The 12662-nt window shown below is 43.4% G+C and overlaps 1 protein-coding gene across 2 annotated transcripts; it reads right to left on the reverse strand.

Moving 5' to 3' along the window:
* On the reverse strand, positions 1 to 4863 carry CDKN2AIP (CDKN2A interacting protein). Of its 2 annotated transcripts, none has more exons than XM_032109917.1 (3): positions 4614 to 4863; positions 4387 to 4517; positions 1 to 3652 (listed from the first exon to the last, which is right to left on the reverse strand). In XM_032109917.1, the coding sequence occupies exons 1-3, from the start codon at positions 4835 to 4837 to the stop codon at positions 2103 to 2105; spliced, it is 1905 nt and encodes a 634-aa protein (XP_031965808.1). In that variant the 5' UTR covers positions 4838 to 4863; the 3' UTR covers positions 1 to 2102. The 2 variants fall into 2 exon arrangements, with proteins under 2 accessions (XP_031965808.1, XP_031965809.1); XM_032109918.1 differs by having other exon boundaries at positions 4418 to 4517; positions 4614 to 4699.
* Positions 4864 to 12662: the final 7799 nt, after the last annotated feature.

A 12662-nucleotide genomic window follows, 5' to 3' on the forward strand; every position in this document is an offset into this window, starting at 1 on the left:
TTTCTATTAAGAGTAGCTACAGACTTGTTCTTTAATGATTCACAACCAAACATCAAAGAGAAATAACATTGAAAATTTTTAAAAAAGTAATCCTAAGTCAGGTCTTTTAAAAAAGGCATCTAGCACCTCAGCCTTTTAACACAGTTGCCCTAACAGCCCCTTGAGGTCAGTGAATACTGAGAGCTTTGCGTTACAGACGAAAAACACAGGTTTTCACATTACAACACATGCTGCAATTCTGAACCAGAGATCTGGAGATGACCAAACTAACAGCAGAGAAAGCTGTACTACAGAGGGCACAGGATGCAACTCCTGCCCCCACACAGTCCTTCCATATGTCTACCTGAACAGGGTAAGGACTTGAAAACAGATCTCACACTTCCCATCATGAATACCACAGCTCCTAAGCACAGCACGAAGCTTGCCCTGTGCTAGAAGCAGACACCAATTCTTGCACTAAGATGCAATTTAGCACATTGCATTCCGAACGCCGGGTGGTGCTCCAGGAACGCCAGGGGGAACTCCTGAGAAATCTAACTAGGGCAAAGGGCGACGGAGGGCACAGAAGCACAGGGGTCAGGTGGAGCAAGTTCTCAACCAGCCATCGGGAAGTGCGAGTGCCTTGCAGGCTTCTGGTGCTATGAACTGGACAGCCACTGTTCAAAAGCACGCAGGGTACAGCGTGAACACCACTGTAGTTTAGTCCCCAAAATTACAAAAGAACTTGAAGTGGACGTATGTACTACTGAGATCCCTGAAATTCCTATTCATTCCTGTAGGACTTGATCAATGGATCTATCAGTCAAGAGTAAGGATGCCACTTAATGATGCTAACTACTGTAATAGGACAAGATTAATTCAAAATAGCACTGAAGACATCATGTTTTTACAATTACATGTCATTATCCAATATACCAAAACATGCAGTTTGTGCAGGTATTTCAGCAACATTGAAAATAAAAGATAATCTCCCACTTTCTTTGCCTCAAACTATTCTGTACAGGGAGTAAAAATGTAGCAAAGGAAGGGCTTGATTAGAATGAATGCTTTACAATACACTCACTGTCTCCAACAGACAGGAGCATTTTCGTTTTGCTTATCTTGGTGTTACGAAAGTAGAAATTGATATTCTATAGGTCCCCTCTATCAGTTTTACAGTATTTCAGCTACACATCTAAAGAAACCAACTCATCCTTGTGGGATTACACCTTGAAGCCACTCAAAGTAAAGCTTTACTGAAGGTGTTGCAATGTTATTGAAATGGCTGGAACATTTAGTAGCCAAAAGCAAAGTAGTATAAAAGCTTATCACAGAGGTTTTATTGTTTTAGTAGCAGTCAAAATATACTTAGTATAGAAATCCATGTTCATTTGGAAAAAAAAAACCAAACACCAAACAAAACTGTAAATGATACTTCACCATATAAATTAAATCTGCTTACAGTTTTGGTGGCCAAAATAGCTGTGACTTGACTGCTAACTGCTAATTTGCCAATGTGATATTAAATGGGCTCTAACCTGATAGTATAATGTTAAATGGGATCACGATGCCACTTATATTGCAAGTGTTACGAAAACATCCCATAAAAATAGTCAACCAACTACTTTCTCTCCTAGTATGAGCAACAGTGAACATTATGAGCAACAAGCCTGAAACAGATAATTCAACTTTTTGATTGAAATTTTTAAACAACTTTCAATTATTCAAGTATTATGGTCCCTATGTACACACTTCTACGAGCCTAGAAAAGATATGGTAGACAATTGAGCACACTATCATCAAACTGTAAGAATTACAAAAATGTCAGGTTTTAAACAGCAAATTGTACCTTAATAGTTTAATTAAAAATAGAAGAGTTAGGTAGACTATTTTGCAAATACAACAGCACACTAGTGTGCTGCATATTAAGGCAATACCTTTAAATGCGTACTTGTCATCTCTAACAAGTTTTATACAATTGCTACCAAGTGAAAGAACTATCATTGTCTTGCAAAACTGAGAAAGAAATACAAAATATCTGGAAGCCTACATTTTCAAAGTACAAAATTAACTTTCAGTCCTTGTGTTGAAATACTATACACAGTACAAACAGTGATTCTCCCCTACAAGATCTCACGAGGATTTCTTAAAGCTGGAGGCAAATTTGAAGGTTTTGACTCTTCATCCAGAAGCACCAAATCTTCAATTTCACTACCTTTGTATTTTCTTTTACATATCTTCACAATAACTTTCTTCTTGAGGAATAATTTCAAAGCTTCTCTCGAAGCCACTGCTTTGGCATTTTCCATACTTTTACCACAGCCAGTACCCAAGTAGACAGACTTGCACCTCAGTTCACAAACTATATTTTCTAGAGAGCTTTTATTTTGAGGCAAGTCTGCAAGTTCCTTCAGGGGAACAAAAGCAACATCTAATGTAGCTTTTACAGACTGAATAGATGAATTTAGAAGTTCTGCATGATTTACGTTAGGACTGAAGCCTCCAACAGCAACCAGTTTCCAGGCTACAGCTTTGTAGAGTCTGTTGAAAAAAGGTTGTCTCTCCTTTGCATCTTCGCTGGTTAGCGGTTTGCACAAAGCCTTCACCGGGCTTTCGCCGGCCTGTGAGCCACTCTTGGAGGCCAGCAGGGAAGCACCTGCCTGAGCTCCACCCCGGGAGGGCCCTTGCTGAGCTCCACTCCGAGCAGCCAGCAGTGAAGCAGCCACCTGAGCGCTGCTCTTGGAAGCGAGCAGTGAGGATCCCGGCTGCGCGCCACTCCGAGCGGCCAGCAACGAGGCAGCCACCTCCGCACTGCTCTTAGAGGCCAGGAGCGGGGAGCCCACCTTAGCAGTGCCCTTGGAGGCCAGCAGCAGCGAGGTGCCCACCTGAGTACCACTCTTGGGGGCCAGAAGCAGTGAGCTGCTCACCTGAGCACTGCTCTTGGATACTGATGCTGGGGTACTCACTTGTGTTTTGGAAGACAGCAACGCAGCACTTGCTTGGGGGGTGCTCTTCGTGGCTGGTGGCACTGCTGGCACCTGTGGGGTGCTCTTGGTGGTCAGTGGCACTGCTGCTGCCACCACTGCTGCCTGTGGGGTGCTCTTGGCAGCTGGTGGCACTGCTGCTGCTGCCACCTGTGGGGTGCTCTTGGTGATTGCTGGCACTGCTGCTGCCTGTGGGGTGCTCTTGGAGGTTGATGGCACTGCCGCTGCTACCACTGCTGCCTGCGGGGTGCTCTTGGCAGCTGGTGGCAGTGCTGCCACCACCACATCTGGCTGAGGGGTGCTTTCAGCAGCCACTGGTGCTATACTTTCTGTAGTTTTCTTTTCAGGTGATGGCACATTTTCACACTTGCTTTCCTTAGGTGGGCTTGAGCAAGGCTTCTTTCCTGGCTCCTTTTCAGATGAAGGTGGCTTTTGCTCAGCAGTACTTTCAGCATTAGCAGGCTTTCCTTCTGTTTCTATGTCTGAGACTACGACCATTTCTTGATCTGAACTGCAAGTTGACTGGGAACTTTCTGGATCTTTGCTAGTACCTTTTTCCTGCTTTTTGGGCAATGTGCTCTCTGTTTCCTTCACTCCTTCTGCCTTGGTTGTTTTCACATCCTTTCCAGCATCCTTAGAGTCTCTGCTTTTCTCAACAGCTTGTCTCTTGCAGGGCTGCTCTATCCCTTCTGCAAAACAGGTAAAATATGTGATCCTCTTTGATTTCTGCACTATGAAATATCCATGTAGAGAGAAATAATCTAAAACCTAGCAACAATCTCTGTGAACTTAAAGGGTATATATTAGCAATACACCTTGAACTGTCATTTCAAGTATTAACCTACTATTTCAGAATTTTGGATTTTTTGGACAAAATCCTGAAAATACTCATGCGAGATTTCAGTTGTTGGTTTGGGACCCATAGGCAAGTATGTATTTCTGTTCTTGAAGTCCAAACCAAAACTGGCCAATACACATTAAATGTGCTATCTGACCTAAAAATAACAGAAGTGTATTTTGTCTACTAGTATCACAAAACAACTTTAAAACATCAGTCTGAGAATTTCTTTAAGAAACTCAGTTTCTTACACAGCAGCAATGTCTGACTGGCAACAAAGGCAAAGTAACAAGAACATATTTAAGCTGGAGTACAGCAGCCCACATCACAACGCACAAGTATTAAAGTGTACCAGATGTAGAAATTCAAAACAATAGCTCTACATTACCAAAGGACTATGTACGCATTATGCCCATTTTAGAGACATTATATTAGAAAAAGAACAGCACAGAGAGAGGAAACAATTAACGGGAGTTTTAAAAGTAAATTATTTCGACTACTTTCTAACCCCGAGGCAAACCAAGAACATTCAGAAACAAGCATTTTCTAGACTCCTATGTATTGTCACAGCTATGATCTGCTAACCATTGCTACTTGATATGCCTCTTTTCTTCACCTTGGCAACCAGTTCGTCTCTCGTGGTGCGGACAGGCGCGTTGGTCACTTGGATGCCTTCGGCCATGTCCAGCGCCTTTTCCATGACCTGCGGCGGGTACCTGGAGCGGCGACAAGAGGAAAGGAGGGAAGGGGCCTCGTCAGACGGTCGCGCCGCGCCGTCCCCCCCGAGCCCCGGCGGGTCCCTCTGAACTCACCGGCATCCCAAGAAGACGTGGTTGGCCCACACCATGGAGAGGGACACCAGGCGCTGCAGCTGGGCGCTGCCCGCCGCCGGCAGCTCCCCCACATTGCGCAGCAGAAACTCCCGGCGGTACCGCCAGTGGTGCTCGGGCTCGCAGGCCCCGCGCAGCGTCTCCGCCCAGGCCGCCTCTTCCGCTGTCCGCCCCAGGGGCTCGGCCGCCGCCGCCTTGCCCGCCATCGCCGCCGCCACCGCCGCGGAAACACCCGCCCCGCTCCTTCCGCCGGGCGCCCTGTGAGCTCACATCCGCCGGGGCGGGGCGGGGCCGGCTGGGGCGGGGCGGGGAGCGGAGGGAGCGCCTCAGGCCTTGGCGCCGGCGCGGAACGGGCTGTGCCGCGTCCCGCCCGCGCATCTCTGGGTGCCGGGGGAAAAGAGGTGCTCTGGGCGCGGCTGCCGGCCCTGTATTCTGACTGCTGAAAGCGTGAGCAGAAGTTCTGCTTTACAGGTTGATTTTTCCAGGCTTGCTGAGGTCGGAGTTCACGGGGGATCAGTTGGTGTTTTACCACAGAATCACAGAATCAGTTACGCTGGAAAAGTCCTCTGAAATCATGGACTCCAACCTCTGACTGAACACCACGTTGTCAGGTAGACCATGGCACTAAGTGCCATATCCAGTCTTCCTTTAAACACCTCCAGGGATGGTGACCACCACCTCCCTGAGCAGCCTGTTCCAATGCTTGGCAACCTCTTCTGTGAAGACAGTCCTCCTAATGTCCAACCTGAATCTCCCCCGGTGCAGCTTAAGACTTTAAGTCCTTTAATCCTGTCGCTCGTTGCCTGGGAGAAGAGGCCGATCCCCGCCTGGCTACAAGCTCCTTTCAGGTATCGGTAGAGGGCAATGAGGTCTCCCCTGAGCCTTCGGTTCTCTAGGCTAAACAACCCAGCTCCCTCAGCCACTCCTGGTAACAATTGTGCTCCAGACCTCTTGCCAGCTTCGTTTCGCTTCTGTGGCCTTGCTCCATCACTTCAGTGTCCTTCCTGAATTAGGGGCCCAGAACTGGACACAGCAGTCAAGGTGTGGCCTCACCAGTGCCGAGTACAGAGGGACAATCCTTTCCCTATTCCTGCTGGCTGCCCTATTTCTGATCCAGGCCAGGATGCCACTAGTCTTCTTGGCCACCTGGGCACACTGTTGGCTCATGTGTGGCTGGCTCATGTTTAACCAGCACCCCCAGATCCTCTTCCACTGGTGAAAGGAAAAGGACCTTCAGGTCCTCTCCCCCTCTCCTCCTCAGTGTTGTCCACAAAATCGGATTTGTTACCTGGTGTGCAACAGGACAATAACTACATACTCGAGAGAGAGACATTGATTATTTATTTCACAGTTGCACAAGCCTGGGTGCTCAGTGGTTTTCCACAAATCAAGTACGCTGCTCCGGAATTTCTGTGCCATTATTGCTACATAGAAGTTTGGAGTTAGTTACTTTCCAAGGGCAGCCCCCGTGTTATGATTGGTTAGCCATCTGCATACAAATTATGTAAGCCCAGCTAACTTCTATCCAATGCTCAGGGGAGGGGTCTTCACCCGGGCAGGGGTATTTTGACCAATAGACACAATTTTTAATATATGTAGTTCAGGTATAGGATACATGGACCTTGAGTACTTGCCAAGTTAGCAGTGTATACGCAGACATACATCAACATCTTGATTTGTTGCGTTCTTAAAGCCTGTTAATTCCTGGATGTCCTTGTTCCACTGATTAGGTCTCCTTTCTTGATGATTAGGCTTGCACCAAAGAATATCCTGACTTAAAATAATCTTGACATATTCCACGTTTTACAACATTGGCATGTGACAGGAAGGATGACAAGAAGGTAGTCACAAGGACATGGGTGGTTGTGGCATTTTGGAGGAAGCATTAAGTGAGGACTGCTGGCTACAAAGGGTTCAGCTAATTGCTCTTGCAGCTCTGTAGGCTGTCTTTAGTTTGCAAAATATTACTCCAGAATTTGATTCAAAACCATTTGAACAATTCTCTGTGAAAAAGTAATAAGCCTGCTGTGAAAATGTCACAAGCTTCAGTCTGCCAAGATGGTGCTTGCAGAATCAGTGCAAAAGAGGAAAGAATTTTGAATTCTGAAGGGCTGTCCCTGGAGAGCTGTATTGATTTTTCCTCCTGAATGAAAAGTCTGAGTCTGCTTAAGTTTTCAATTTTTAACACCTACATGTCATCATGAAGTGAACTACAGGATAGATTGTGTTTAAGGAAGGAGCATTTCTCCTTAACTGACTTAGATGTCTTATTTTGTGGACATGGTTATGTACTGGTTTAACTAAGAATACCTCTATAGAGCAAAAACTAAGTGACTGAGGAAATGAAAAATATAGTCCAGTTGCTCTTTGTAGTCCACTGTTGCTCTTTATCCATTATTGGAGTGGAAGTGCTTTTCCTTTGCTTTCCTGGTTAGGCCACACAATGTTATCTTGTGTGTTGGCAAGAATAGTTCAGTGATAGAGAGCAAGGGAACGGTAATGAATGGGATGGCGCTGATAGGCTCCCTGTTGTTTTGTGTTTGCATGTAGAGGAAGAAAACAGCAGAAAGTTTGTACTCTCTCTGCTGTGGGTGTCTTGGAGCAATGGGTTTGTTATGAAACAGTGTCAGAAAGTTTAGAAACGGCGCTGTAGTCACCATCTGTTTCCAGGCATTAGTTTTATCAGTCCCACATGTGGTTATCTGCTAATGTAGGCTCAAACACAGGAAGGGCATGATCTGTCACATTACGGTTTCTGCTTAGAGGTGAGGTGGGCCTGTCTCCGAGACCTCTGAGTTTGTGATACTACAGTTCTTGACTTCATGGTCCATACAGACCCTAGAAAGGAAGGGTGAATGGAATCCCAGGCAAACGTAAGTTTGAGTTTGCACCTCAGCCAAGGTCATCCATTCTGCCAGCCTGATTGTTCACACTCTTCAATGAAACAGTTTGTTTTCTAATGAAGCTGGCTGGGACTTGACCCAGGCTTGAGATCTGCCCCTCATAGACAGCAGGAATTCAACCAAGCCTGACTGGCTGCAGCAGAATTGTCTGTATTCTTGCAGAAGAGGAAGAGCAAACAGTACAGACAAGAATGCGCCATCCTTCTCCACAAGCATCTGAGTTGCCAAGTGGACTAAGGACTAGTCCATGTTGAGCTGCTCATATACCAGTTAAGAGTGGGAGCTGGGGAGGGTTAGACTCCATAGGGTGATAGGAACATTTCGTACACTCAGAGGGATCTCCAGAAGTCGTATTGTTGTGTTGCTGAGTTAATGACAGCCAAACATCAGAAGTAGGACTCCACACCTCAGAGCTTTGAGAGTGCTTCTAGTCACCCCATGTGCATAAGATTATATGGACTCACCTGTGAGTCCTGGGCTCCTACAAAAGCATTCTTCTAGGAAGTGTTGGAGACGCAGCACAGCTACAGAGCTTAATACATTATCTGGTCCTAGACTGGGTAAAGGACTGATTAAAAGAACTTCTTCTTGCCCAGTTTTAGAGGACAAATGAACTGAGAGCCATTTCACCTCTTTGCTGACTGACCATATGTGTTGACACAAATATTGGTGACAGCTGGAGAAAAGTCAGAAACAGGTTTGCACTCATCTGGAATGGCTCACAACAGTTTTTGGTTGTAGTGAGCAACTTCTCTGGTCTGGTACCTTTCTGGAACCTTATGCTTTAATTTTGGGTTAATTTTCTCTGATGTTACTGCTGCATCAATATATTGTTGTTTGTATAAAGATGACTTAAAAATTGAGTCTTTTGTCTTCCTTCCCTACCTGTTTTTTTCCAGTCATATTCTTTCTGCTTTATTAATGTGTGCTTGAATCACAATGGAAACAGGATAAATCCTAGCCCTGGAGTATGGGATGGCATGCAACAGAAAAGCAGAGGTGCTTTTCTGCAGTGCTCTCTGAACACTAAGAGACATACTGTGTCTCAGGTTGATTAAACAAGGGTATGCATTAGAAAAGAGAGAAAAACACTGCTGTTAATTTTGAAAAACAAAACAAGTACTATTTTCATTCTCACCAGGAAAGGCAATTTTGAAGTTAAACACCTCACTGATGGTGCTAATGCTGTGCATTTAATTTTCAACATCGGAAGAAAAGAGATGGTTTTTGTTCCCACTAGGGAAGGAACTTGTAAATACCATGTCGATAGTAGTGTTGTTAAGAGTCATTTGGGGGTTGGTAATAGCTGCTTTTGGCAAGATACAACAAAAATCTCAAGGTGAATCATACCAGTGTCTATAAATCACAGTATTGCACCTGTACTTCTTATATAATAAGTTTATTTGTGCCTTTATAAACCACTGAATTATTATTTCTTCAAAGTCAAGTCCCACTGAAACACAGAGGGCAGTATCTCCCATTGAGTTCAATTACATTCTGTGCAGTTAAGGTTAGTATATAGTGACATTTTCTACTCAGCTTAATATGAGAACTGTACTCTTAACATCATGCAATGCAAAGAGAGCTCAGAATTTTTGCCACAGAAAGGCAATAACAGTGGAATCTTACTGGCCTGGCACAATAAATGCCCTGAACACCATCTTAGGTTGGTCCCTGCTATAAGTAATAGGTAAACTACTGGAGAGCTCTGCCTTAAGTCCATTAGAAATGCACCTTGAAGAAGGATAGGAAAGAGACATTTTGCTGTTTCCTGATATAATGTTATGTGTTCTGCTAGAGCAGATCATTGAAGTTCTCCTGCCCAGGCAAAGGAAATCACTTCCAGGGAGATGTGTCTGCATATGCCAAAGTAGCCAGTCACTACTGTTCAGTAAACTAATCCTCAGAATAAAAGAAATTATTTGCTAGAAGAGCATTGATTACTATCTAGACTTGTTAATGGAAGTTAGAGTAGACCTGTGGTTTTGTTTCACTATGGTCATACAACTGTTCTTATGCTACTGTAAGCAGCTCTGGGTTACAAAATCATCCACTCTTCTGAGATTGCTCACCTGAGGTGTCCTGGGTTGCAGTGTATTCTATTACCATCCTCAGGAGCTGTTGAAACCAGGTGGGGCAGTGTTTCCTTGCCTCCTCCCCCCAGACTATCTCTCTGTTAATGGCCCATCACTGTCCTGCCGCCTGACTCAGAGATAACTCCCTCCTTCTGTTAATGAGCCTAATCAACACTTGGCCTCATGACTCATTACCCCATTGTGAGATGCTCCACCCAGAGGGAGGAACCAAGCATCCCATCCTGGATATAATCTGGGACTCTGACCACCAGAGACAACCCTTCCCACTGGATTTCCAGAGGACAGGAGCTACACAGCCACTATTGGACTTTCTGAGGAAGAGCAGACTCTTTTACTACAGGATCACTGCTTCAGAGGACTGCAGCCACCATTCTACCAGACTGCTACCACCACCCTGCCTAACAGGGTGTCAGGTTGTACCTTGACTCTGTCAGTTTGATAGTGTTTTCTTTTACTTTTTTCTTCCTTTTCTTTAATTTACATTAAATTGTTATTCTGACTTGGTGCCTCCCACTGGTTTGTTTTCAAACTAGTACTTGAGGAAAATGTATTGAGTAATTACAGAGTATAAAAACTAAGGGTAAAAATGGAAGCAAATTGTTCATAATTATCCTTTACACATACGTGCTCTTATTACTAACTTAAATACTATTTTGCGTTTAGTAATACATTATACTTTAAATATATAACAGTGCCTACAATAGGGTTGCCAGTTGTTGTTCTTTAAATGAGTTTGTTAAACTTTAACTACAGCTAAAGGTAGCATATCAATTGCTAAATTTTTCTTGCTAAACTATGCTTTAGGTAGCATGCCACTTGCTAAAAGTCCACTGCTTGACACGAAATTTTCCATATCGAGGATGGAAGTTTAGGATGACTTTACTACTGCCAAACATGATCTAAGAAAAAAGGGCTTTTTCTAGGGTAAATTATTGTGGAGATCTTATATTTGAGGTTCTTAAATACCTTTGTGCTCTAGAGCAAATTTGGAATTTGTCAGAAAAAACTGAATTGGGGTGTCTGGCCTTCTGACTACACATAGGATAATCTATGAGCCTTGAAGAAATTAATTTTCCACATTCCTGAATTAGCATGTGTCCCTATCATCCTTACTATTATTGCAGTCAAGTGTTCCCCTGTTGTACACCCAAAAGGGACCTATGGTTCCCACTATGGTCTGTGGTGGGTTTGTAGACTGAATGAGGCTATGGAAATCATCCCCTGTGCTCCCCAAAATATGCTGTTTTCTCTTTTTCATGTGTGTTTGAGTGTGTCTTATTGGAATGGTGAGGGAACAAGGACCTGGCTGAAGGGAAGGAAACAGTAAGTATGGAGTCAAGACTGAAAGTATTGGGAGTGGGAAACCTTAATATGAGAGCAATAGGGATAGGACACTGGGATTGGGTGAGGAAGGAAATTAAATTCTCAAGGAAAAATGAAGGAGAATGAGTTCAAGGCAATGGAACAAGTACATATAGACAAGGAATCTATATGGGAGAATAGACGTGGAGGCCAGTGAGGAAGCCAGAAGAATGAGAGCACATTGGTAGAGCAGACAAAATCAAACAGAATTAAATCTTGACTCTGAGAAAAGGGGCAAGCTATGATGAGAAGGGGAGCATTGACAGAGGAGCCACTGGGATTTGAACAGAGACTTAGAGAAGGGAAAGTTAAAACTCACAAGCACAGAGACATTAGTATTTCAATGACTTTTTTTTTCCATTTCCAATAGTTATATGCTAGGGTAAGTAAAACCAAGAAAATATTCTGACTTTTTAATTTAGTAAAAGATATTGTCTTGTCTTTTCTGTGTGCTATAAAGGAACAAAAGAGGTAGAACCCCACTTGGTTGCAAAAATCCATCTTGAAAGCCGCCTTTAAAGAGTTTTAAAGTAGGAAGCCTTGGGCCTTTGGCAGACAGCTGTAACCTGGATTTGGAAAAAGCAAGAAAATGGCCTTAGGAATCTTAATGCAAATATTGGCATGAGTTCATTGTAATTCAAGAGGATTCAGGAAAGTACTGAAAGGGCAAGGAGGTTTTAAATAAAAGGAAATCTATCATGAGGCTACAACATACCTACATTTTATTTGTGTGTGTGCATATATATGTATACAGCATGTATGCATGTCTGCATACAGACACATATGTAATACAATATAGATGAGTGTGAATATGTGTTAAAAACACTGTGTTATTGATAACGTGAGCGCCTGTAAATCCAGATATCCCTGCTCCTTCAGTAAAGCTATTTGTACCTTGGAGGAGAAGCGAAATTACAAATAATATTTTGCTGGCTTGAGATGTGAATAGGTGCATTACACAAAGGGATGTTATTAAATCATTATACCATGCTGTACCAGTATGACTTTTGTATGTCCTACATATTTTGCAGACACAAATAACTATTTTAGAAATTATATAAGGAGCTTTCCTGAGAATACAGGCAACAATGTCAGATCTAATTTGAATTATAGCTATTGGAAATCATGGTTTTATTTTTCATTACTGTTATACCAATATCCCTGACAACCTGCAATTTACCTGATATGAACAGCACCTCCTGAAAATATAGAGCTGTTTTGTGTGCTGTTGTATTTTTGTATATCCTCCCTGTGCATAAGAGTGATATTTCACATTAATTCCACTGGATGGCACTGAAGGAGACAAGATTGCATGGAAATATCTCCAGAAGCTGGGTATAATTCCAGAAATTGAGAGTGGCTTACTTTTTCATTCCATTACTGAAACAGACAAATGTGGACTCATTTTCCCTCCTGATGTAATAATTTGTCATCAAAATCAGCTCTTAAACACTCCTAGCTGTAGTTCTATGATTTGACAGTAGAAAAATTACAGTGGAGGCAGAGTCAAGGCTTCTGAATATGAATACCCCTTCTTCCCTAACAAAGGTAAAGGCTAAGAGAAACAGCTTTGGCCTGTTATGGATTCTTATATGAAGGTTTACAAAGCATCTGAAAAATTTTGACCCCTGACCTCCACGGCAATGCTGTTGATACTGTCCACTTCTACC

This window comes from Corvus moneduloides, chromosome 5 (assembly GCF_009650955.1).
Source record: "Corvus moneduloides isolate bCorMon1 chromosome 5, bCorMon1.pri, whole genome shotgun sequence".
Lineage (NCBI taxonomy): Eukaryota > Metazoa > Chordata > Aves > Passeriformes > Corvidae > Corvus > Corvus moneduloides.

Excerpts from the sequence above, each read along its gene's own strand:
- CDKN2AIP (XM_032109917.1), bottom strand. The coding sequence starts at position 4,837 with ATGGCGGGCAAGGCGGCGGCGGCCGAGCCCCTGGGGCGGACAGCGGAA. Across the intron at positions 4,518-4,613 it reads CACGTCTTCTTGGGATGCCG|GTACCCGCCGCAGGTCATGG; the intron begins GTGAGTTCAGAG and ends TCGCCGCTCCAG. Across the intron at positions 3,653-4,386 it reads AGGCATATCAAGTAGCAATG|AAGGGATAGAGCAGCCCTGC; the intron begins GTTAGCAGATCA and ends CCTGTTTTGCAG.